The 27,452-nt window shown below is 37.2% G+C and overlaps 1 protein-coding gene across 1 annotated transcript in view; it reads right to left on the bottom strand.

Moving 5' to 3' along the window:
* Nucleotides 1-27,452, bottom strand: part of LOC136873923 (interferon-inducible double-stranded RNA-dependent protein kinase activator A homolog B) — a 310,706-nt gene that overhangs the window by 66,745 nt on the left and 216,509 nt on the right. Inside the window, exon 7 of the mRNA XM_067147282.2 lies at nucleotides 5,648-5,804. Coding sequence (XP_067003383.2) covers nucleotides 5,648-5,804 — 157 coding nt within the window. The remainder of the gene's footprint in view (nucleotides 1-5,647; nucleotides 5,805-27,452) is intronic.

Raw genomic sequence — 27,452 nt, 5'->3', positions numbered from 1 at the left:
CAATCCATTTAGTTGTCAGATGGCATATTGTTAAAAACGCATGGAAAGTTGAGTAATGGGAATGGTCATTGGTTCTTGAAGTTATAAAATATTTTCATTTATTTGCTTATAAATATTGGAGAATTTTCATATGGTCTGGTTCCTTTTGAGATAATAGTAGTTGGAAATGTTGGTGCCATAGGCTATATTGAAGTCTTCGTAGGCATCATTAGAGTCTCCAATATTTATAAGCAAATAGAGTTTTAGAGTTACTCTAAAACTCTCAACATAAGCTAACATCTCAGCGGTCGAAGGGAACTCATCATATCTTTGGCTAACCACCGAATGACAACAACGTTCCCTTCTAACTAATAAGCTCACCTCAACACGCCCAACAGCAAAGAGCCATACCCATTACAAACTCTTACCACATCAAAGAAGATGGTCTAATGACGCCTACAAAGACTTCAATACAGCCTATGGCACCAACATTTCCAACTATTATTTCAAAAGGAACAGACCATATGAAAATTCTCCAACATTTATAAGCAAATAAATGAAAATATTTTATAACTTCAAGAACCAATGACCATTACCATTGCTCAACTTTCAATACGATTTAACAATACGCCATCTCACAACTAAATGGAATGTGTTTTCTGATTTTTATCTCTATTGTAATATCTTTTAATGTGTCATAATCGTCAAATAATTATCATGTTTTTAGACTCCAATATTATCACAAATATTGTCAAATAACAGCATACTATATTTTATATTGTAATAGTGTTTAACAATCTCCAATACATTTTAAACGACATAGTTTTTAACAGCATTCATAAATTATTTCGAATCAGGTACCTGATCTATCCTAAGGTGAAAAATGTGGCTGATGATGCCTACTATTGATAGGCGAAACATGTACCACATAATATATTAATTTCATGTTAACTTTGATAAGGACAATGTCCTAATTTTAAAAATTGTATTGTATTGTATTCAATAGGTGGATGCATAATAAAACATTCAAGTGTTATTTAATACAAATATTGTCAATACGGATCCAAAAATGAATTTTATCAGATGTAATAAGTGGTATGTTCCGAGCTGTCAGCGGAGAGATGGCGTGGAATGACATTAGTAGACGAATAAGTTTCAGTGGCGTCTTTAAAAGTAGGAAAGATCACAATATGAAGATAAAGTTGGAATTCAAGAGGACAAATTGGGGCAAATATTCATTTGTAAGAAGGGGAGTTAGGGATTGGAATAACTTACCAAGGGAGATGTTCAATAAATTTCCAATTTCTTTGAAAACATTTAAGGAAAGGCTAGGAAAACAACAGATAGGGAATTTGCCACCTGAATGACTGCCCTAAATGCAGATCAGTATTGATTGATTGATTGATTGATTAGGACTATTAGGCAGCACCATATGGCTGATAAAATTGGCATGAGGGAGTTTAAAAGTAACTATGATCGGTGGAAAATGTAAATAAAAATGTAAACAGACTCTGGGATGGCTTTAAAGCAATTGTTGAGGAATGTGATAATAGGTTAGTACCTTTAAAGGTGGTAAGGAATGGTAAAGATCCACTATATTATAACAGAAAAGTAAAGAGACCAAGGAGGAGGTGCAGGCTGGAAAGAAATAGAGTTAGAAATGGCTGTAGAAGTAAGGACAAATTGAAGGAACTTAATAGGAAATTTAATCTGGCAAAGAAGTCAGCTAAAGATAACATGATGGCAAGCATAATTGGCAGTCATACAAATTTTAATGAAAAATGCAAGGGTATGTATAGGTATTTTAAGGCAGAAACAGAGTCCAAAAAGGATATTCCAGGAATCATTAATGAACAAGGGGAGTGTGTATTTGAGGATCTTCAAAAGGCAGAAGTATTCAGTCAGCAGTATCTAAAGATTGTTACAAGGATAATGTTGCCGAGCTCGATAGCTGCAGTCGCTTAAGTGCGGCCGGTATCCAGTATTCGGGAGATAGTGGGTTAGAACCCCACTGTCGGCAGCCCTGAAGATGGTTTTCCATGGTTTCCCATTTTCATGCCAGGCAAATGCTGGGACTGTACCTTAATTAAGGCCACGGACGCTTCCTTCCCATTCCTAGCCCTTTCCTGTCCCATTGTCGTCATAAGACCTATCTGTGTCTGTGCGACGTAAAGCAAATAGAAAAAAAAAGAAAAGAAAAAAAAAAGATAATGTCAAGATAGAGGAGGTGACTAATACTAAAGAAGTATTAAAATTTACCCATGACAACAATGACATTTACAGTAAGATACAAAAGTTGAAGACCAGAAAAGCAGCTGGAATTGATAAGGTTTCGGGGGATATACTAAAGACAATAGGTTGGGGTATAGTACAGTATCTGAAGTACTTATTTGATTATTGTTTGCATGAAGGAGCTATACCAAATGAATGGAGAGTTGCTATAGTAGCCCCTGTGTATAAAGGCAAGGGTGATAGACATAAAATAAAGCTGAAAATTACAGGCCAGTCAGTTTGACATGCATTGCATGTAAACTTCTTTCTGATTAAGACATATTTATTAATAACTAGTTTGATAGAAGGCAGTTTTGGTTTAGGAAATGTTATTCCACTGCAGCATAACTTGTAGCATTTCAGCAAGATATAGCAGATATCCTGGATTCAGGAGGTCAATTGGATTGTATCGCTATTGACTTATCTAAGGCATTTGATAGGTAGGTCATAGGAGACTACTGGCAAAAATGAGTGCAACTGGACTTGACGAAAAAGTGACTGAATGGGTGGCTAGGTTTCTAGAAAATAAAACTCAAAGAATTGAGTAGGTGCAGCTTTATTTGTCCCTGTAATAATTAAGAGGGGAATTCCTCAAGGCAGTATTACTGGACCTTTATGTTTTCTTATACAGTATATATCAAAGAAGTGTAAAGAAGTGGAATTAGAGATAAGGCTTTTTGCAGATTTTATTATTCTGTACAGAGTAATAAATAAGTTATGGTACAAGATTTTGAGCAACTGCAAAATGACCTCAATGTTGCGAGATGGACAGTAGGCAATGGTATGAGGATAAACGGGGTTAAAAGTCAAGTTGAGAGTTTCACAAATAGGAAAAGTCCTCACAGTTTTAATTACTGCGCTGATGGGGTGAAAGTTCCATTTGGGGATTATTGTGAAGTATCTAGGTCTCAATATCAGGAAAGATTTTCATTGGGGTAATCACATAAATAAAATTGTAAATAAAGGGTACAGATCTCTACACATGGTTATGAGGGTATTTAGGGGTTGTAGTAAGGATGTAAAGGAGAGGGCATACAAGTCTCTTAAGACCCCAACTAGAGTATGGTTCCAGTGTACGAGACCCTCACCAGGATTACTTGATTCAAGAACAGGAAAAAGTCCAAAGAAAAGCAGCTCTATTTGTTCTGGGCGATTTCCGACAAAAGCATAGCGTTACAAAAATGTTGCAAAGTTTGGGCTGGGAAGACCTGGGAGAAAGACAAGCTGCTCGACTAAGTGGAATGTTGATATAGATGTTGATTCCCATAGAGAACCTGGTATGTTCCTGGAAAGTGTTATGTTCCGAGCTGTCGGTGGAGAGATGGCGTCGAATGACATCAGTAGACGAATATGTTTGAGTGGTGTCTTTAAAAGTAGGGAAGATCACAATATGTAGATAAAGTTGGAACTCAAGAGGACAAATTGGGACAAATATCTGTTTATAGGAAGGGGAGCTAGGGATTGGAATAACTTACCAAGGGAGATGTTCAATAAATTTCCAATTTCTTTACAATCATTTGAGAAAAGGCTACAAAAAAAAAAAAACAGATATGGAATCTGCCACCTGGGTGACTGCCTTATATGCAAATAAGTAGTGACTGATTGACAGTAAGCACTTAAAATTAGACTGAATATACATCTATTTACAAGGAAAATTCATTGCACATAGAAATGAGTGTTCCAAAGTATATGCTGTTCATTCATTAACACAACTCAAAAAAATTAAGGGAACATGTTTTTGAACGTATGCCATGCTCCACAAAACAATACTTCACACCCAGGTATATTACCAACTAAACATTTATTCTTTACTGTTGAATTATACAAAAGTACATCAATGGATTCGCGTTTATTTTCAAAACACAAATGGAAATGTCCAAATAGGGGCGAAAACAAAGTGATAACAGTCGTCCAGGGTGGATTTTTATCACAGTTGGAGAGCTTCAGTATGGTGTATGTCCTCCACGAGCATATATCACAGCTTGGCACCTATGTGGCATACTCTGTATAAGTCAACGGAGGTCACGTTGCGGTATCATGTCCCATTCTTCAATGAGAGCCTGTTTGAGCTTTTGGAGAGTTTCGGTGGAACAGGGCAACCACGAACACTTCTATTAAGCCTATCCCACATGTGCTCAATGGGATTAAGGTCGGGACTCACTGTTGGCCATTCTGTCTCTTGAATGTCCAGTTCTCGCAAGACAGCTAAGGTGATGCGCGCTACACGAGCCCTGACATTGTCGTGCACGAGTACGAATTCAGGGCCAACACCATATGCAGCAACCAACACATGCTGTAGCAGTATCTGATCACAGCAGTAAGATTACCACGGACGACGACAAGCTCCCTACGGCCATCAACACTAATGCCACCCCATACCATCACAGAGCCTTGTCCGAATCGGTCGCCTTCCTGGACAACATTTGGCATGTAATGCTCACCACAGCGTCTCCATTCATGACGACGTCCATCACGATGTGTCAGGGGAAATATGGACTCGTCTGTGAACAACACAGGTCTCCATTGGCAAAGTTGCCAGTTGACGTGGGTACGGGCAAATAGAAGGCGAGCTGCACGATGTTATTGCGTTAAACGGGGCACTCGAACAGGAAGTCTGGATTGAAAGGACACTTTTATTAACCTGTTCCTTACTGTCTGGTCAAACATCATGACTCCAGTGACCCTCCTGACGTTTTGTTGCAGTTCTCTGGCAGTTGCTGAACGACACCGCAACGCAGAGATGGTCAGATATCAGTCATCCTGCGGGGTTGTCATGCATCCACGATCTTGTCCAACCCTCCTTGTGAGCTGGCCTGTCTCGTAGTGATTCCACAAGCGTTGAATAACTGACGGAGAGGCACTGAGATCCACAACAACATGACGAAAAGTCCATCCTTCCTGGATCAAAGTGACGGCCCTTGCGACTTTAACCTTATTGAGATGTCTCATGGGATGTGCTGGTTTATGAACAACGTGCTCAAATGACCGCAGTAGTCTGTGTACCTCACAACGCACCACTATACACTTTGTTTTGAGGGGTCACCTGACAGTTTAATGCATGGCTATGCCTACAGATGGAGTATATCTTCAATTTGACATACCTTGAGTAGTTAAGGTCGCAAGGTATGCTGTACAACCATTGGAACCCCATCTACCAAATTGACTTTCACATACCAGACGTTACAAAACATGTTCCCCTAATTTTTTTTGAACTGTGTATATGATAAATGATCATTTTTCTGCTTCAATGAATTTTCTTTTCAACTTATATTCAACCCAACTGGCCAGCACAAGTTTCAGAAAAATATATGCATGGAAGAAGTGATAGGATGGGATATACACGAAACTTTACAGAATAGTTTTATGAACTTTTAGATACATTTAATTTTATACTTACCATGCTCATTATGACTTTCAAACTCTTCAAATGCAAATTCCATGTTTAACTTGCTCATAAGCTCTACAAACAAGCTAAAATCGTCATTTTCTGCTTCCTCTTCATCACTAGAACCATCTTCTGACACTGTGGTACTGCTAATTTGTCTTCGTCTAACCTACAATCCAAACATATAAATATATTTCATGATTTAAAGAAAATAGCATCTATCGAGAATGATTTTGAAATGACAAATTGCTATAATTATGAACAGGTAATATGAGCATTGTTATATCGCCAGATTGGCTTCATACATTTTGTACTCTGATAAAATAATGTGTTAATTAGTAACCTGATATTATATATTCCAAATTTTTAGATACAGTATTCTAATTAATTACCCTCACACCCCAGTAATATTGTTTGCAAAAATAAGCTAAAACTAAATATTTTCTATGGAAGTCGCTTAACCCCTATGCTCGCAAGAAATTAGCTTCTTTTCCCGTATCGAATAATAATAATAATAATAATACTTTATTAACAGTAATACCATTTTACAGACAATAGAGAAAAATAAACAAAACAAAACACACTAAAAAGAAAGGTCAGTTGAGTATAAGAAGAAAAAGATGTACAGATATATACACAGGTTATATTACAAGTATGCACAGGAAAGTAATAGTCACTTCTGGAGATTATGTAAGTGATTTCTAAATTTTGACAATAAGCAGTAATATATATCAATATCCAGTTTGTTTAGAAATCTTGACATTCGTTCAATTGGTCCATTGAATGCATAGATAGTTCTATGCCAATTTGTAGACAATGTATTCTTAAACCCCATGCGTCTGTCTGGCACATGTAGGTTAATTTTTTCAAGGAGTTGTGGGCAGTTCACCAAGGAGTGAAGTAATTTAAAAATGAAAAATGTATACAGGAATTCACGACGTTTTGACAGACTATGCAGATTTAATGACTGTTGTAAGGCTGTATAATCAACATTTTCATATGATAATCCTGCTCAAAATTAATATAAACTAAGAAATTTATATTGCACTGAATTTAATCTATGGATAGAGGTCTGATGAGAAGGGTTCCATACAGGTGTAGGCTACAATATTCTAGTATAGGGCATACCATAGATACATACAGCAATCGACAGGTAGCTAAGTTTGAAAATTTTCTGGAATATCTAGTAATACAACCCAGTCTTTGTAATGATTTCTTACAAATATTTTCAATATGTTCATTAAGTAATATATTATAACTGAATAAAACACTAAGGTCACTACTTGTGGAACAGGAGTTAGAATGTTATTACTAAATTTGTACTGAAATTATATGTTCTTGTTTTTTTTTTTAAAAAGAACAATATTATTTTACATTTTTCATGATTAACCCTTAGCCCTCCCTTTTTTTATGAACACTCCTGCCTCTTCAGCTCCATTTAAGAATCTGCTTGCAGAGGGATAAGTGACAGCACAAACATATTGACAGCATATTTATAAAAATCAACTAAATCAAACACAAAATAAATATAATAGAAGTACAATACAGTATTCAGATGAAATGTCCAGCATTTTCAAACCTGAAATTATCTCAGTTACTTTTTGTCTGTAATAGTGCACTGTGTGGAACTTCCCAAAACACTCGCCGGGATGTAATCCAGGCTTTTTTCTACAAGTATTGCTGAAAAACACAGTCACATGTCTTAATTCAGTCTTACTATTCATTGCCATATTCAGGATTATGCCTAAAAATGCTTTGAATTCAGGAAGATGAACATCTATCCACGACCTAATACACTCACATGTAAGGGGCATAACCTTTAGAATGTTTACAGTAGTATACCGGTTAGACTCTTGCAAAATTTCCAACAATAACTCATCATACCAATATAAATGGTCCGTTATTGGGCAATATAAATTTTCCAGCGAACTCATTCCTGGTTGCCAGTGTTTCGCTCTATTTACCAACTGATGAGCCTAACTTAGCACACTGGGGCGAAACACTGGCAACCAGGAATGAGTTGGCTGGAAAATTTTTAATGTCCAATAACAGACCATTTATATTGGTATTATAAATTTACTCATTCGGGGCAAATATTTCAGATTTCCTATGGGAATCAACATCTATATCAAAATAACTAGTCAGTCAAGAATAATTGGAAAAAGTCATGTTCACTCAACCTTGCGGTGGTTTATAACCTGACATACCTGTGAATCGGCTTTTGAAATCCAAGTCAGTGTCACGGTATTTCTGCCAGGCATCAGTAGACACACCTGCATTGCCATTTAGCGTAATTTTCTCATTATTGGGATTTTCATCACTCAACTCACTAACACAATCTCGTTCCATAATATCTTCCTCACCACTTAACTGAAAATCACTCTCACTATCATTGAAATCAACGTCACTAATCTAAAAGTCTGGCTATTTCTTTCTCGTGCTGCTCGAACGATGCCATGTTGCTAAGCAACGTCTGTTTGCAAACTCACATGGTCTCCAAAGAATGCACACACAGCCTGATTTCAAAGAGATTATAGCTATACATGGCTTAAAATTGTCGTTGAAGGATTGCAGTAGCTTACTGAACCTGTAATTCATGCATGCATAACCCAACAAAGGAGTTATATAGGGAAGAAAATCATGTTGGGCTATGCCCAACATAGGATCAACGCGGGATATTCTCGCTGTTGGGCATAGCCCGCCACGTGAGTGCTAAGGGTTAAGTTTCAACCCACTTCGAATACAGTACCTTTCCAGATGATGTAAATCTTCTTGAAGTTTTAAACAATCAAGTGGACAATTAATTTACATACAGTAAAATTTTTTCCATAGTCAGCAAACAAAAGCAATTCAGAAGTCTTAAGTATATTTTTAATGTCATTTATGTAGAGAGTAAAAAGGAAGGGCACTAGGTGAGACCCTTGAGGAACTCCACTGGTAACAATAATAGGCACAGAAAAATGATTCCTATTTTAACAATCTGCAGGCAATTTTTAAGATACAATTCAAACCAGGAGAGGAGAGGCCCATTAATTCCATAACCTGTTAGTTTTTGCAGAAAGATATCATGGTCAACAGTGTCAAAAGCTTTTGAGAAGTCTGTATAAATGCAGTCCACCTGAGAGTGGTTCTCTTTTGCATCCAAGAGGAACTGATAGAATAAAGGAAGATTGCTACAGGTTGACCACCCTTATTTACATTAAATCAATAGAAGTAAATATCCACCTTTTTGACACTTATATTTGCTTTAAACAAATTAACAGGAGAAATTACAAAGCATATTATATCTCATCAAAAAACATAAAAAATACCTTGTTATGCTTAGAAACTATATGAATAAAAAAAAAGATCAAAATAATTAAAATCTCTGAGGAAGGTTGAATGGGGCAGTGAAATGGGAAGGGAAATGGATAACATAAAAGATTTGCAAAACGGAATGGAGCTTGTCACACAATGGGCTGATAACGAGCTAAGGATGAATCTAAAGAAGACAGAATTAATGGTATTCAGGAGAGAAGGATGCTTATCGAAAGGGGACTACATTGTATGTGGGGAACATACATTAACACCAAAAAACCAGTTCACATATCTAGGGATCACACTACAAGTCTCTAGGACGACCTTCTCAGTACACATAAAGAAGAGATTAGCTGATGCACTTAGAAGCATAAGTGAAATCAAACATCTGCAAAGAATGACACTGGAGACGGCCATGAAACTTTTCCAAGTCAAAGTGCTACCAGCACTCACATACGGATTAGAAGTAATATCGGAGTACCTATCATGTAAACAGCTACGAGAACTGGAAGACACGAAACCGAGATACCTTAAGAGGGTCCTAGGCGTATCTAAATTCACCCGATCCAGGTACGTATGTTTTAGCATGGGAAACCTTCGTGACAGAGGATTTAAGACTACAACTGCCTCTACAGCAAACTCCGGCATACGAGGAACTGTTACGAGAACTACGGGAGAAAAGGGACTTGAACGAGGAAAGCTTTTACAGTACAGACGCACTGATAACTAAGGATTGGATGAAAGAGGAATATGAGTTGAGACATTTGGTGACATGCTTTGCAATACACGGCTTTCATTACCGTATCTGTGCCAAGAAATCCTACCACCGGGCCAGCCAGGAATGTGTATGTGTATTGTGCAATGAACAATGTGATACATATCACGTAATGAAGTGCAAGAAGATAACAGTCTCTCTGAATCAATTTTGCTCTGAACAAAGTTCTCCTTGAGTGAATTGTAATTTACTTGATGTAATATGTAAATTTTACACATGGTGCGCAATAAAATTTATTGTTATATGGTAATGGATAGGGACCTGAAAAAAATCACATTTGCAATAAATGCGAATTTTTGAATCTTGTACTGAATCCAAGCTCACGGTAATTCTAATGTGGAATAAAGTCATTTTACGCATAAATAGAAGTGCAACAAAACGCGAATTGTGACCCAAAATGCGAAATTAGTATGAAAATGCGGTTTTGGTGCGAATTCTGCGAAAATGTGCTATTTTACTGGCGAAAACATATTTCGGCAAAATTGTCAGAAATACTCAAAATATGATGCATAAATCTTTCGACCGTTCCGATCGATGAAGAAAAGTAGCTGATCGATTGCTGTTTGCTGACTTTAATCGATATTTACAATGTGAATAGCAAGGGGAATACGATCTGTATCTATTATTATCGAAATGTAAATCGATTGCCACGGAAATAACGAGATAGACGCAGGGTTGTTTTCCTGTTCAAAATTGAAACTAGTGAAGAGTAGAAAGTCAGCAATCGTTTAGGTTATGGGGCGCACGACAAAAACTGCGCACGAAAGGGCTCACCAATATGCAAAGGATGGTTTATAGGCCACAGATTCAGCGACAGTGTTTTGCAAGTATTGTAATTGCCAAGTTGGGTGGGGAAAAAGAGATAGCATTGTGAAACATGTTAAATCTGAAAAACACGTGGGTAAGCGACGCGGTAACGGAAGTTCAACCCCTGCTGCTAGTACGTCTCAAAGAAAGCAATCTTCAGTGCTTACACAGTTAGATAGTTGTAAACGACGAAAAATTTCTAAGAGATAACTTCTCGAAACGCACAGTTGAAGTATTTGCCAAAGCAAATATACCTCTGGAAAAGCTGGAAAGCTAAAAGCCTGATTTACTGAGTTTTCAAAGGAAGAGCTGCCATGTGCGAGAACTCTACGCGAAGTATATTTACTGGGTAAGTTTCGATTTCATTGATCGGGTACGGTTTAGGTATTACGACATTGAAACCACGCGCAAAATTGAAGGATACCGAATTTGAGTGTGATTTCCATATCAAACTATCTTACCCCTACCCAATTGGTCCAGTAATTTTAAATTATTTTGTTGTTTTTTGAGGTCTTTCTTCCTTTCTAGAAGTTGCATCTGACCACCAGAAAAGAACAGCAGAGGCTCTAGTGGGGAATAACATCAACATACTCTGTGATGAAACTACAGATAGAATGGGCCGTTGTGTTTTTATCATCGTATTCCAAGTCCCAGCCGGATTGAAAAGAGAGCTGCACGTTGTTTCTGTGAACTATCCTGATGCAGGAAATGCTACAAACTGCTCTCGTGCTGTTTTAGGATCTCTGCGCAGTTATAGTGTTGTTATAGCTAAAGTGTTTGTTAGTGGCAGTGCCCCGTACATGACCCGATGTTATGAAACATTAAGTATAGTCATAGGGGATCATTTAATGCATGTACAGTGCTGGGCACATAAGATCAGCTTCGTTGGCAATAGTTGGGTCGCAGTGATGACAGATTAAAATTATGTGGTTGCGATGGTAAAGTCCGCATTTTCGAACACAAGAAAGCGAAAATATAATTATTTACAATTCTTAACATCGAAGTATGGTGCTTCAAAGGAAGCAAAGCTTTTTCCTGCACCTGTCATAACCCGATGGAATAGCTGGTTTCAGGCTGCCTTCTATTTGAGTACTTACTTTACCGATGTTACATTTTTCAAGATGTCTGACATGAAAGACATCAACAACTGTGGTATTAAGTACCTGACTGATCTGAGTGACCGAGAAGTGAATAGGCTTCACTCCCACATGGTTTTTGTCACAGATTATGCACCTGGATTGGTTGACCTCCTTACTGAACTTGAAGGGTCTCTGTATCCTACCTCTCATCTCCTTTACCCCAAACTGCATAACCTTGACGCCAGTTTCACCTTCATTTGTGAGGGAAATTTTTCTGCGGCAACTAATGATGCTTTGATTAAGCTCAGTCCTCTACAGCAGGCTGCATGTAGAGACACATTTGTCAAAGCTGCTCATTCTTCACAGTGCAAGCTAGCCACTTTGTAAGCTAAAGACCCCAACCATAAGCATTTTGTGACAATTTCTCAAGCTTTGTATCCAAAAAATATAATTTTGAATAACACTGATAAATTAGATGAGCTTGAGAAATTGTTTGGAGTAACAGATCTCTCACGACACGATATCTGGTCTGGTTACTGTTCTCTGAAACATGCAATTCAAACGCAGATGAAAGAAAGTGAAAAATGTGATGTCATGCTTGCACCAACTGCAGTTCAGACAGAGTTCAGCATATTTGCTGAATACTGTCTTGAGTTGTTGTGGACCCCAACGAACAATGTAGATAGCGAGCGGGTGTTGTCTCATTACAACAGTGGTTACAGACAGACGGTGCAATGTGAAAAGAAGCAATGCCGAAGTACTGACAATGCTTTCGTTTGAATAATGAATTTGTATTGTTTGTGAACCAAGGACAATAATTGAACTTCATAAACTGGGAATGGTTAAAATTAATAATACAATGCGATTATTTTAACTTTGTAAATAGATGCTAATTTTGAAACAAATAGATGCTAATTTTTCAGGTCCCTAGTAATGGATCTACTTTGTTCTAACCTATTTGAAAACAAATTCTATTCTCTTGAACAGATGTTCAAAATTTTTTGGTTTCCAGCACTTTTGTTCACTGTGATGTGTACGTTTCCTAGTTGTTTATTATTAAAAAAGTTTTTGAAAAATATTTTGTTTGTTTGTTGATGTTCTGTTTTTATTACAAAACTGTTCTCTTCGGCTGCTCTTTTCCAAGGTGAATGTTGTCATTTGTTTTTGTTTTATAAAAACGAGTCTCTTGAATTCTGTTTAATGCAGGATCCCTGAAGCCGACTGCTGTCTTGTTGTTACTTCACAAAATGGAAAGCTGCATCAGTTGCCGCTAGACCCCTCCAAGGCCACAGTAGGTAGCCATAATAACAAGATTTTGGGGAAGCTCTTTTCATAGTAACAACAATATGACAGCAATCAGCTTCAGGAATCCCGCATTATACAGAATCAAGAGACTCATTTTAATAAAACAAAAACAAATTAAATCATTTACTTTGGAAAAGAGCAGCTAAAGAGAACAGTTTTGTAATGAAAACAGAACACTGACAAGAAAAAAATATTTTTCAAAACTTTTTTAAATAATAAACCACTAGGAAAGATATACATCACAGTGAACAAATGTGCTAGAAAAAAAAATGTTAACATCTATTCAAATGAATAGAAATTGTTTTAAAATAGGTTAGAACAAAGTATAATCCATTTCCCTTCCCATTTCACTGCCCCATTCAACCTTCCTCACAGATTTTAATTATTTTTATCTTTTTAAAATTCATATAGTTTTGAAGCAAAACAAGGTACTTTTTATGGTTATTTTAAGAAGATAAAATATGCTTTGTAATTTCACCTATGCATTGTAACATAGCTGAAGATGCTCCCATGGAACAAAACATGTACTATAAATAATTAATTTGCATAAAGCAAATATAAATATCAAAAAAGTGGATATTTACTTTTACTGATTTCATATAACCCCTATGCTGCTGAATATAGTTGGAGCTTAACTGTGAAAATGTTTAATTAAGCAGTGATTTTTTTAAATTTTTATGTTTACCTCTAACAACGTGATTTTATTCTTGGATAAGTATTAAAAAAAATACAAAAGGTATTTTGAGAATAATATTGATAGTCAGGAGGATTACACTGTAAAAATAAACAAAATGTGGACAAATTACATTTTTTTAATGGTATAATAATGGTAAATGGCTTTTATGTTCACAGATATACTGCACAATACTACAAAGCTATGTAACATACAAATGACATTATGGAAAATACACTGTATACACACTGCAAAAACTGCAATACTAATTATACAAACATTAAATATAATTTACTCTGAAAATATGAAACTATGCTATGAAAATTAACATTTTAAACCTAAACAGCATTATTTTTTTCTCAAATAAATATAAATTACCATTGGAAAGTAATATTTTGTAAATAATATTGACACTGCATAATTACACTGTAAAAATTAAAATAGGAAAAAATTTATTTTTTAGTAAATTTATAGTAAGTGATGTTTCTGCTCATAGAAATACCCTACAAACAGAGAATTAATATTTGAAGGTATGAGACACATCTGAAAGAAACACTGTATATACACAGCAAAAAAGCAATACAAATGCAAAAAGGGAATACAAATGATATAAAACTTATACAATTTAGAAAATACTTTCAAAACCTTTGTGTTCTACTCTCTTCCATCTCCTGAATTGGCCTGACCTCAAAATGGGCTTTTTATTGATCAAGATAGTAAATATTTTACAGAAATACTCTGAAAAACAAAATGTGAAAAATTGTAAGTTATTTCTGTGATAAATCAACAGTAATGATTTTTATCACAGACATAGCTGTCAGCACTGAAAATTATTAATTTAGTGGCAGATGCAGTACTTTCTGTAACATATCAAAGTGTGTTACTTCTCAAAGCATGGCACAATACACAAGAGAGGATTGTCTAGGCAATTAGAACAAAAAGCAGCAGTGCAAACGCTATGTTCTCTCCTTTTCGGCTCAAGTCGAACATGGGATCACTTGATAATAACATTTTGAAGGCGTGGACTAAAGTCTAATATGGCAGCGAATGAAGTGCGGCCGCCTCTCGACTGAAGTCGAACATGGCACCATGGGGGTTAAGCCTATTCTGCTTGTGCTAATCAGTAACAGCTTGAGGATTGACAGTGAAATGCAGAGAAAGGGTTTGTAATTGCTTACATTTCTAGTGCTATTCCTCGAATTCCTGGAAGGGTTTTGTAACCATAGATTTCTACCGCGTACACAAATAATAATAATAATAATAATAATAATAATAATAATAATAATAATAATAATAATAATAATAATAATAATAATAATGTTGACATAAAATGTAAATAAAGTAGTAAAATGACTCAGTGGCAGTGAATACACATCAGAATATGGAAACGTGATGGATCTTTCAATACTCAAAATTAAATCAAATACAAGGGAACATTTACAGGCCTAAAAATGACAACTAAGAGAGGATTGTGGAACGTAATGGTCCATGGGAACGTATGATGTTATGAGGGAGAAAGGACCATGGTCCATGGGAACGTATGACGTTATGGGGGAGAAAGGACTTACAATAATACACCCAACAGACAAATAATTGAGAAAATGAACATAGAATTATAAATGAACAAATAAATGTGTTCCGAGGTATCTGTGGAACAGCAGAGGTGAAAGAAGGTGCTGGGTGGAATAGGTCTCAACTTACGAAATTAAAGTTAATTTAAAACTTTAACAAAGGTTATATTTTCTTTTCAAGATAAATAAATAACAGAATATAACAGGTACCAAGTAGCAGATCAACAAATTAAGACAGTACAATTTTAGTTCATTACAAAATTTGGGCTTCGAGCCCGACACTCACGAACCTTGAGCTATAAGCCCAACTTTACCTATATACCAAGTTCAAACAAAGGGGCATGTAAACTGCTGAGCTAGCGAGAAAAGAAGTTATTAAATGGCCATTACCTTATAGATGAACTGCTGCCCGAAGAAAGAGGCGCTTCCCGCCCCCTGCTACATAATCACACTAGGAGAGATGTTACTGAAGTGGCGAGGAGACCAGAAAATCAGCAGTTTATATACCCTCGTGGAAAATTCGAGATGTTTCATGAATGATTACAACCCGCCCACAAAATTTTATTGGATAACAGCAAAAACTAATACACCAGACGAAGACGAAAGACCTTATTGGTGGAAAATTAATTACAGAAATTCCTGATTGGCTACATTCAAAACAGGCGGAAATAAAGGATTATATTGCCAACCTACAACTGACAGAACAAAATTTAGTTAAGACAAAACTTATGAATACAAAATTTCTTCAGGAAGGTACATTCCTTTACACCAGAGTGCGATATTAGTTTCGGTAGAGACCTCTGTTAGAGAATGTTCAAATTTCTTGATATGGAGCAAACAAACACAAATCGAAATAGACACAGTTCAGAACACTTCAAAATTTACGGTAATGACATCTTCCAAGAACCCTTTGAATTAGTACAGTTTGTTAAAGTTCAGGCATTCTCCTGTAGAGGAGTTTCAACTGGCGCAATATTTGAATAAGCGGCGTGGAGGTGTACCGTCTGGTACAAAATGAACTGCAGATTAACTGATACTTGAGACACAAAACAAAAGATGTGTAAGGGAAACAATTAAGCTCTTCAGTCACGAACAAACTTTGACAGATATTCACATTAAAGTTAAATTTACGGAATGAAAGGAGGCAACCTCGAAAGAATCAAAAATTTAATTACGCTATTCGAGAAAAGTGTTACAGTTACTTACAATAACAACTGAAGTTAGAAAAGAAGGTCTGCCTCCGAAAACAACACGTTGTGGACTAGCATAACAAGTCATATAAATGCTCTATTTTTAAAAATGTAGAAAACTAGAGGAAACTCTGGCACACAAGATGAAATTCTACATAATTATTGAAGTTACATGAAGAGGGAATAGTCCGAAACACAAGAATGCATTTAAATAACATAAGGCAATAACATAGTGCTTACCTTGGCTGACTGAAGACCCATTGCGGGGCGAACGCAAAACGCGTCCGCCCGCTGTAGTGATCCAAATTCAAAGACGCGGACAAATTAACTCACACACGCGAGGAGCCACAAACAGGAAATCGAGTGATTACAAATAACTAATAGCAACACTCCAGTTTGCCACATTCACCAATTAAAAATCCTAATATACTGGCCAATAAAAACACTTTTATTTTGGCCAATGACAATGATCTTCTAGAATAATCCTTTCTGCTGAATTCGCATATTAGTGGATATTACAAAACAACAAGAAAGGGCCACTTACATGTGGCACACCCTGCCTCACAAGTCATGTATAGAAATTCACCTCCCTTTATATAATTTACAGAATAATTCGTTTTAAAACAGGAAATGTAAATACCCAGATCTCTCTGAACATAAATCTTCTTCATAGTCCATTTCTTCATAGGCCTAAATATGTAATAATTTTTAAATGTTACACCCCACTGATTTTTCAAGTCTTTTCTTGAGGTTTTCCAGAATAAAACTACATAAAATAATTTGCTTTGCATAAATTCTCAGTTCTTTAAATGTTTTTGTTTACCCAACATGATGACCAGATGCATAACAAGGACTTCTGTGCTTCACTGATTTCTGTTCACTGCTATTCAACAACGGCCACAGGTTTTAAAGATATTATTTGGTTTAACAAGCAAATTCATACTTTGCGTGATGATTATTAAAATCTTGTGATATGTGGTTATGATGTTATTCTACAGTACTTGCCTCAAGACAGAGAATCAGCTATGAGTGCTTCTTGTTCTCAAAGCAAGTTACGAGTCCATACCGCTAGTTCAAGATGCACTGGAAGTTTATATTCTTATATCTCCATGCCATTTTCTCTTAACACACTGAATACTGTGCCTGAATATTGCTTGGGCTCCCTTATTTACTGCCATATACAATCCTCAAGAAGCGCTTGGGCTTGGTTTTCTTAACTAATAAATCATCACATGCTGGAAATACATCTGTCTGTCTTCTGGTAAACATGAATGACAGAATTACCGTTCCTTATACTGCTGTCAAATGGGAACTCAGACCATCGTTGGACAGAATACAGTGCTTGTTTTGAAGACTAGCAAGCTGGTGTTTTGCAGGTTTTGTTTCCTCACTCGTTCCTACAATGTCGTCATAGTGTCTTGATCATGCAAAGTGAAAATGTTCTTAATTGGGACTGTAGAAAAAGGATTACCTTGAAGAAAATGAAAATCCACAGCCTGTTTCCAGTCACTTGACTGGGTCAGGAATGGAAGAATGAAGCCCCCATCTAGCAGCGAGGATAGGAATTGTGCCAGCTGCCGAAGCCTGTCAAGCATAACAATACACATAAAAACAATACAAAGGTTTAATCCACCTACTCAATACATTAACAGTAATTGCAATGTTTATAAGAATAGTACAATATATTACGAGGTACTAGTTTCGACCCTGTGTGGGTCATCATCAGCCTAGCCAAGATGCATATGGATATGCCAAAGTCCTAAAGCAGAATTACACGGTGGAATGAAATATAAAAGAATGAACTGAATATGTGATGGAATGATGTACATATAAAATGGTGAACCAATGAACTGTTACAGATGTGATATTGTTATGCTTATCAGTGACAAATAAAATTTTTGGATTTATGTCACATACAATTAAACTATAAGAATATTTATCATACAATTATTGTAAAATGAATAAAATAAGTTCTGTTGGCAAACACTCTAAAAATGCACATTTAAAAATTTAATATGCTGGTTTTAAGCAAAATCCAAATTCATCTATCAAGTTTCTAGAGTTCGGAATGTGTCTTCAGGTGGAGATATAAAGTTCAACATTGGCGCAGAGGGAATCTTTCTTGTAATGTCCAATAAATCCAAAACAGAAGTTAAATGTTGATAGGATTGTTCAACATTCTTGTAATATAATGAATCTTGCTGTGCCATGAGGAATACTCCCAATTCAAGTAGGAACCAATAGAACCTGATAAAGAAAAAAGTACGAATTAACGAGAGATATATTGTGAAAAGACTGGAATGGTGAAGAAAGAACTTAACGAGTACTCACCTTGCACGCAATGTGAACAACCTTCGCGGTGGAGTGCAACTAAGAGATTGAGAATGGCGTGGAACAGGAAGGGAGGAAGTTAGTAAGGGGAGGAGCAACCAGAGAATGACGTGTAAAGGGAGGGGCGGGGAAATGGGGAGTGACTTAAGGCAGAGCTGGCGGGAGGGAAAATGGCGGTGTTTTTATTGGCGGAGGACCTTTGATTGACTTAAAGAAAGAATTTTGGTCTACTAACTTGCTTTTTCTGAAATAAGTAATGAAGAAATCGAATAAAATATTAGACTTTTCCATTATTTCGTTAAGGTTGTAGTTTGTGTTAAAGTACTGGTCCAAATGTATATAAAAATTCTCGATTATATTAAGTAGAGGGCCTTTGTTAGCTATTTCAAGGATATCCATGTCTAATTCAATGTTCGTAAATTTATGATTATAATCGACCATATGTTGGCCGATAGCCGAAAATCTATTATATTTGACTGCATTGATGTGTTTCAAGTATCATATTAAAGCCTCTACCAGTTTGCCCTACATAAGAAATATTAGGGCAAGAGTTGCATTTAAGCGTGTAAACACCTGATTTTGCATACTTGTTGACTTTATTAATGTGTGATGCGTTATGTAGAATGTATGCAATGTTGTTATTGGTTTTTGAATGCTATTTTTACACCTTTTCTCTTGAAAATATTAGTGATTTTATGAATTTTGTTATTAAAAGTGTAAACACCTGATTACTTATTTCAGAAAAAGCAAGTTAGTAGACCAAAATTCTTTCATTAAGTCAATCAAAGGTACTCCGCCAATACAAACACCGCCATTTTCCCCTCCCGCCAGATCTGTCTTAAGTCACTCCCCATTTCCCCGCCCCTCCCTTTACACGTCATTCTCTGGTTGCTCCTCCCCTCACTAACTTCCTCCCTTCCTGTTCCACGCCATTCTCAATCTCTTAGTTGCACACCACCGGGAAGGTTGTTCACATTGTGCGCAAGGTGAGTACTCGTTAAGTTCTTTCTTCACCATTCCCGTCTTTTCACAATATATTTTGCGTTAATTCTTACTGTTTTCTTTATCAGGTTCTATTGGTTCCTACTTGAATTGGGAGTATTCCTCATGGCACAGCAAGATTCATTATATTACAAGAATGTTGAACAATCCTATCAACATTTAACTTCTGTTTTGGATTTATTGGACATTATGCAAGAAAGATTCCCTCTGCGCCAATGTTGAACTTTATATCTCCACCTGAAGACACATTCCGAACTTTAGAAACTCAATAGAAGGATTTGGATTTTACTTAAAACCGGCATATTACATTTTTAAATGTGCAATTTTAGAGTGTTCGCCAACAGAGCTTATTTTATTCATTTTGCAATAATTGTACGATAAATATTCTTGTAGTTTAATTGTATGTGACAAATCCACAAATTTTATTTGTCATTGATAAGCATAACTATATTACATCTGTAACAGTTCATTGGTTCACCATTTTATATGTACATTATTTCATCACATATTCAGTTCATTCTTTTATATTTCATTCCTCCGTGTAATTCTGCTTTAGGACTTTGGCATATCCATGTGCATCTTGGCTAGGCTGATGATGACCCACACAGGGTCGAAACTAGTACCTCATAATATATTGTAATGTTCTTCTAAACATTGCAATTACTGTAAATGTATTGAGTAGGTGGATTAAACCTTTGTACAGTCAAACCTGCCCTAACGGAGACCCTTATTCAGCAGACACCTTTCTTTATGGACATTTTTCCATGGTACCAATTTTATTTTACTTAAGACACATGTTAGACGACCCTCATTTAAGTGGACACCTTGAATTCCGGACAGCGGACATCGCCTTTAGTCTCGTACACTTGTCTTAAGCGGACACTTTATGCGTCCCAGGACACTTTCTTTACACAAGGCTATGCCATTCTTACTCTTACTATCATTTTGCAAACATACGTGAATTCATTTTGAATGTGTGTATTATTTTGAGTCGAAGGAAAAGAGAGATGAAATGTACATAGGAATGTTGAAATAACCGTGAATTTAGTTGTTTTGTACAGGGAACTTTCCAAACCTTTTGTTAGGGTCGTCTTTTGTTCTAATTAGAGTACATTCTGAGAATTCTAGTTGCCTGGGAATACTGCCAGTGACTGTTTACTCACAAGTTATCAAGAGATTTTCTAACCAAGCTTGCATCGTTCTATTTAGATTGCGGGTGATAAGTCGAGGTCAAGTAGTTCAGTTAAACTTGACAAGAAAGAGACTTTCATGTGCTGATTGTTGAGGCAGAAATACCATAGCATTTCAATCACTCAGTTAGCATGAGTAGGAGGGAGGAGCATGCAAAAAAAAAATGCTACATTTGTAGACTCAGCTGAATGATTACTTCCCGAAGCTGTTTAATAATAAATGCTGAACCACTTGTAATATTGAAATTATTAGAAATTATTTAGAATAATCAAAATAAAGATATATGCTTATATTTAAGGTGGATGTTCTTTGACGTTAAAATGTGGAATTAATTTTTACAACCTTGTTTTAGCGGACACCTCTCGTAACGGACATTTTTCCACGGAACCGATGGTGTCCGCAGAAGGGAGGTTTGACTGTATTTTATTTTTTGTGTAATCTCAATTCAACACGGAACCAATAATGAAATTTATAACCTTGAAGCATAACAATTGTAAGGAATTATATTTGTTTTGGACCCTGAAACTATTTACTGTAATGAAAGCGACTTCACCTACATGTGACCGTATTTTTAACTCATCATAGTATAGACTTGAACTGTTATCAATCGCCTGTGCTATATGTGGAAGTAATAATTCAAATAACTATAACTACATTGCCTGAAGAGCATAGCAGTGCCATCTACCTCCGCACGTTCAAACTATGCAACTAACTTCCCTGAGTGCATTGCTAACTTCCGGTATTGTTCTTGTGAGAAACGTTTGAGACACAGCATCTGTCTGCTGGAGTTTGCCAAGTGAAGACATGGTTGGCTCTCCCTAGCCATGGCACATCGTCCAGCTGTGAAAATACAGAATCATGCCAGATTCGTTCTACTGAACCTCGATGAAGAAATACTAAACTTACTGAGTATGCTCTGCATTTCTTCTATGCTAACTATTACAGATCGTCAGAAAGGGTCAATATGTTCAACTTTGGACAGTCTAATGTGTGGTGGTAAGAAACTGCAAAAATGCAAGTACTAAATATTTTCTTGCCATGTAATTGAAAGAAACCTTACCATTGTTTTCTCCACTACTGAAGTGATTATTTTTTAAATTATGATATAAATATAAACTAGGTGAATGATTACCACGTTGGCATATATATACGTGGTGTATGTGCCATCATGGAAGACTCGTGCTTTTTCCTGGGAGAACTGGGTTCCCCAGAAAGGGATCGAGCACGAGGGCTTTGGGGCCTGTTGCTCTTGCCTACTGTGTCCGTCTTCATCCAAGGAGAGCCGGTAGATAGTTTGCCGGTCTTCTTTGAGGATGTGATACAAATGAATATAATTTTATTAAATACCACCTATTCAATACATAATAAACTAATGAGGACAAACATCCTTATTAAATGGTTAACATGGTACATTTTTCGCTCATTTTTGTGAGCATCATCAGCCAATTAACATTGATGATGATGCTTGTTGTTTTAAGGGGCCTAACATCGAAGGTCATCGGCCCCCAATTAACATTTACCCAAGGTTTAATAAGATAGTGAACATATTCTATTGAGCTAAAATATGCTATGTAAGCATGAGTGACAAATCTTATAATGTTTTACAGATCATGTAACAAAAGTTATGTCTAAGTTAAAACACATTTGTCTAAAATCTTAATATTAACATTGTCCTTTAAACTGATGGATGAATCTCATCTGTTGAACATCTTTTTAAACCATTTTAAAAACCATTTGAGATCTGGCTAAATATATTGATTCAGTATTTCTTGACTTGTGTAATTGTCCTTGAACCTTCGTTGTGTATATTAATTTTATAAAGTTAATAAATGCCTATATTATGAAGCATTATCTTATTCTCAATGTTACTAGAGTTAACACTAGTACAATATGTATTGGCGCAAATCCAATATTGTCAATACATCAGTTTTGTTTTGAATGAACTTGTTGGTAAAATGAAAACGTTCTAATATGAAGTACAATTTTAATGAAAACCGTAACTTTCTGAATTGAGCTTGATGATATATCTCTAATTAAAAAAAAAAAAAAAAAAAAATGTTTAAGGATTCCACTATGATTAACTTCTTATTGAAACTGTACTGGGAGGTACAACTCAACGCTTTGCATTCAAATTCAGCGCCTAAAGAACTCCCCTATTGGTGAAACAGTGAAACTGAAACTACACCTACTTAGAAATTTAACCAGAAGATGTCACCACGAAAATATAGGGTAATTTTGTTATTGTGCAGTTGCCTACACTGACTGAATTTATCAGTGTTTTGGTTGCCAATCATCAAGAAGTTTGGACATTTTCCCAGACATGACACTACAAAAAACTGATCATGCACCCTGGCGCGAAGTGAAAGAAGTTTTATTTAAGGAAATTTTACTTTATTTTTATTGATGTTCATTTATCTCTGGGTTGGCAATATTTACCCTTTCTTTCCGCCAGTTTTGAATCTAGCCTATCCCTAATTTCTGTAATTAATTTTCTACCAATCACAGGCTTCTTCTCCGATTCTGAGTGTCACTTTTGAATTCAACCAATAAAATTCTGTGGGTGTGTCTTGATTATTCATGAATGATCTCGAACCTTCCCCGATGCTTTATGCAGTTATCAGACTGTGCCACATAAGAGTTAAATAGTGAACCGGTCACTGCCCTATTAGACCCAAGGAGTGTTTGTTCCATTATTTCGGCTGAATGGTATTCGAAATTAAAGAACATTTGTAAGTTTCCTGACTATTTTTCTTCTTCTGTTCAATGTGTTTCGGCTAACTCATCTCCCTTAGAAATTTTAGGGTTTATCTTTGCCAAAATTCGGGTTTCTAAATTCACCTGGAAAATTAAATTGTTTGTGGGTAGCGCACTTTTCTTGCCCCATAATATTAGGAACAGACTTCATGTCTCATACCGGTCAAGTGCTCAACATTTAGAGCAAGTCGTACACTTTCAAATTTGCTAGTAACTGTAAAATTCCCTTGCGTAAGTGTAATTCTGTGTCATGTTCATCTGTTTCGCCTACCCAGGATGAGATGTTGTTAGACCTTAGACACCTACCTGAGGAGCAGGCTGGTAGTATTCGTAAGTTGTGTCTGTCATTTCCGGATGTATTTTCCAATACTCTTGCTGTTACTGACCTTATTGAATATAAGATTGAGATTACAGATTCGATCCCAGTTAGGTTTCCACCTCATAGGCTGTCTCCACCTAAAATGAAGGCTCTAAAAGAGATCATCGACCAAATGTTAAAGGACGGGATTATTTGACCCTCCAAGTCGGCTTATTCATCGCCCATCTTCCTGGTTCCGAAACACCAAGTTGGCTTCAGGCCTGTGATTGACTACAGGGCTTTAAATCGGAAGGTGGTGTTACAATCTGTGCCTCTTCTCGACCTTCACTCTTGTTTTTCATGGTTTCGGAAAGCTAAGTTCTTCACCATCTTAGACAATAAATTAATCAGGCGTACAATAAGATCCCTCTAGGCGAAGAATCAAAACATCTAACAGCTTTTGCCACGGATTGGAACTTGTATGAGTACAACCGCGTGCCTTTCGGGCTCCCCACGGGGGCAGCCGTGCTCACGAGACTGCTAGATAGGGTCTTCTCCGACATCAAATTTGAATACTTGTACCATTATCTTGATGATGTCGTATTTTCTTAGACTTTTGAAGAACACCTTGATCATCTAAAAGAGGTCCTTAATCGCCTTCGTAAGGCATTATTTAAGGTAGCTTTTGCTAAACCTGTCATGTCATTCCTAGGGCATATTGTGTCGCCTGATGGTGTTTCGATCGATCATGCAAGAACACAGGCCATCCGTGACTTCAAACCTCCTAAAGACATCAAAGGTATTGTCAGGTTGATCGGCGTGGTGAATTTCTTCAAGAAATTTATCCCCAACTTCGCTAACAGAGGGGCGCCCTTGAACTTACTCCGTAGGAAAGGCGTCAAATTTGAGTGGGGGCCGTCTTAACAAGCCACTTTTGAAGACCTGAAATTAGCTTTTGCAACGCCCCTGTCCTTGCTATACCTGATTTCTCGAAGAAATTCATCGTTCAAACCGACGCCACATAGTCGGCAGTGGCTGCTGTGCTTCTTCAAGAAACTGAACTCGGAAGGCGACCCATCGCCTATGCATCTAGGACATTATCGGCTCAAGAGGCCAAATATTCTATCTATGAACTTGAGGGTTAGGCAGTCCTATTTGCATTAGAGAAGTTCCGCCTCTATCTGGAACATGTCAAGTTTGACCTAGAAACAGATAACCAACCCTTAAGTTGGGTCTTAGCTAGGCCGCGTCGTACTGATCGTATAGCCCATTGGGCCATCAGGATTTCTGCCTTCCAATTTGATGTTAGGCATATCAGAGGATTCGAAAATGTCGTTGCGAATGGACTAAGCCGCATGTTTGCTCATGATGTGGAGACCTCAGAAAAGGAAGATAGTTCCTTTCTTCCCGCGTCCATACCTTCGGGTGTTAATGCCATTCTAACCGATGCCCCCATGTTGTTTAGGGATATTGAAAAATATCAACGTGAAGATCCTGTGCTGGCCCCTATTATCGAAACATTTTCTTCTGGGGAACATGTCTTCCCTTATGTATTGAGGAATGGCGTTTTGTGTTGCCCGTCGAGGCATGACAAAAAAAAAAGAGATGAAAGTTGTGATTCCAGCTGTTCTTGTACCTATGATCTTCAAGTACTATCATGAGACCCCATTGGGGGGGGGGGGCATTTAGGCATCTTCAAAACTCGAGAACAGATCCGAGAGATGTTTATTTGGAAAGGTATGGACGGTGAAATTCGTGAATTGGTAAAGGCTTGTAAATCTTGCTTGCTTAGTAAGCCCAATTTGTCCACTAAGCTAGGGCTATTATCTTCTAATCAAGCGTCACGCCCCATGGAAAGCCTCTATATAGACTACGTCGGACCCTTTCCCCAACCAAAGGGAGACGCCAACAAATTCATTCTAGTGTGTGTGGATGGTTTCACAAGGTTTTCCTGGTTATTTCCAACTAAGCTGGCTACCGCTCAGTCCAACATTTCTTGTTTAAATACCATCTTTGCTTCTTTTGGTCCTTGTCAATATATAGTTTCTGATAATGCTAAAGCTTTTAGCTCCAACCTCTTCCGTAAATTCTGTTTTGATCTATCCATTTCTCATGTAACTACTTTGGCGTATTATCCTCAACCATCTCTGGCTGAGCAGATCAATCGTAATCTTAGATCAGCTCTCATCGCTTTTCATCATGAAGATGATTCCAGGTGGGATAAGTCCCTGGATTGGTTGGCCTTTGCTTTGAATTCGGCAGTTCATGAGTCCCATAAGTTCACTCCAGCTTCTCTGATGTTTAAATTTGTGCCTAACACGCCGCTCTCTAACCTTTGGTCACTCAATGATATCTTACCAGAGACTATAGATCCCGATAATATTATGGATCTATGGAAAAAGGTTAAACACAACCTGAAGGTTTCTCATGAAAAGGTTAGGGAAAGATATGATTGTGAATGGAGGCCCACCAATTTAAAAGTCGGAGATCAAGTCATGGTTAGAAACTTTGTTCCCGCGGGCAAGCTTGCCCCCAGATTTCATGGGCCGTGCATTATATTGGATTTTTTGACACCTGTTATCTTATTAGTAAGCAATCCAGCCACAGAGAGGATCTTTACAGTCCTCCTCTCTCAGGTTATACCTGTATAATTAGCTTTTTGATATTCATAGCCGTTAAAATTTAGCAGCAGTTTGAAGGTTATATTTTTTGATTTTTTGAGGCCTTCTGCACTATAGCATATAATTGACCTGTTATGTACAATCTTCCCCTCTGTTTTCCTGCTGTCAATTCCTAAATGGCCATTACCAAGCCCCCGTCTTCTGCATACCCACACCATTGGCATACAAGCACCTTCCACGCCGCCCGCCCCTCAGCATCACCAATAAAGATCATCCTCTCAAATCTCCAACACCACTTTTCTGTCGCCGAGATCTTACTGCTGAAGTGCCCCCTCAGCCGTTCACCGCCGTACTGCAACTGAAGTGGGGTACGGGCCCACTCCACTCCCGTGAAGACTCCTTGTGAATGGCGCGCCGGAGTCCATCTCCCCGGAAAGGCTGAAGTGCGGTGCCCCTATAGCCAACTCATCTTGGGACTGTATATATATACTGCAGCAAACATCACCACGACTAACCCAGTCATAGTAGCCGGAGAGGTGTATCTGATACTACTTGAGGGGTCCGAGCAACCTCAACTGGCAACTGGACATGGGCTGCGGCGGCAGGTTTTGCCGTTAAATTTACCAACATGTATTTCATATTCTACTACAACAAAGACACTCTAAAGCTGGAGTTAAACTACGCTCTGCCTAGCAAGTTAAAAAAAAAAACTAGAAATTTTTTTTTCTCTTCAACTAAAAATGTTTTCTCAAAATTCTCCTGTGTCACCCCAAGGAAGGACATTTGGGGGGGAGGTCTGTACCGGGAGGTACACCTCAACACCGTGCATTCAAATTCAGCGCCTAAAGAACTCCCCTATTGGTAAAACAGTGAAACTGAAACTACACCTACTTAGAAATTTAACCAGAAGATGTCACCACGAA

The sequence above is a fragment of the Anabrus simplex genome, chromosome 5 (genome assembly GCF_040414725.1).
Source record: "Anabrus simplex isolate iqAnaSimp1 chromosome 5, ASM4041472v1, whole genome shotgun sequence".
Taxonomy (NCBI): domain Eukaryota; kingdom Metazoa; phylum Arthropoda; class Insecta; order Orthoptera; family Tettigoniidae; genus Anabrus; species Anabrus simplex.
The sequence above is the reverse complement of the archived record's forward strand: the minus strand, read 5'-3'. Positions and strand labels throughout refer to the sequence as shown.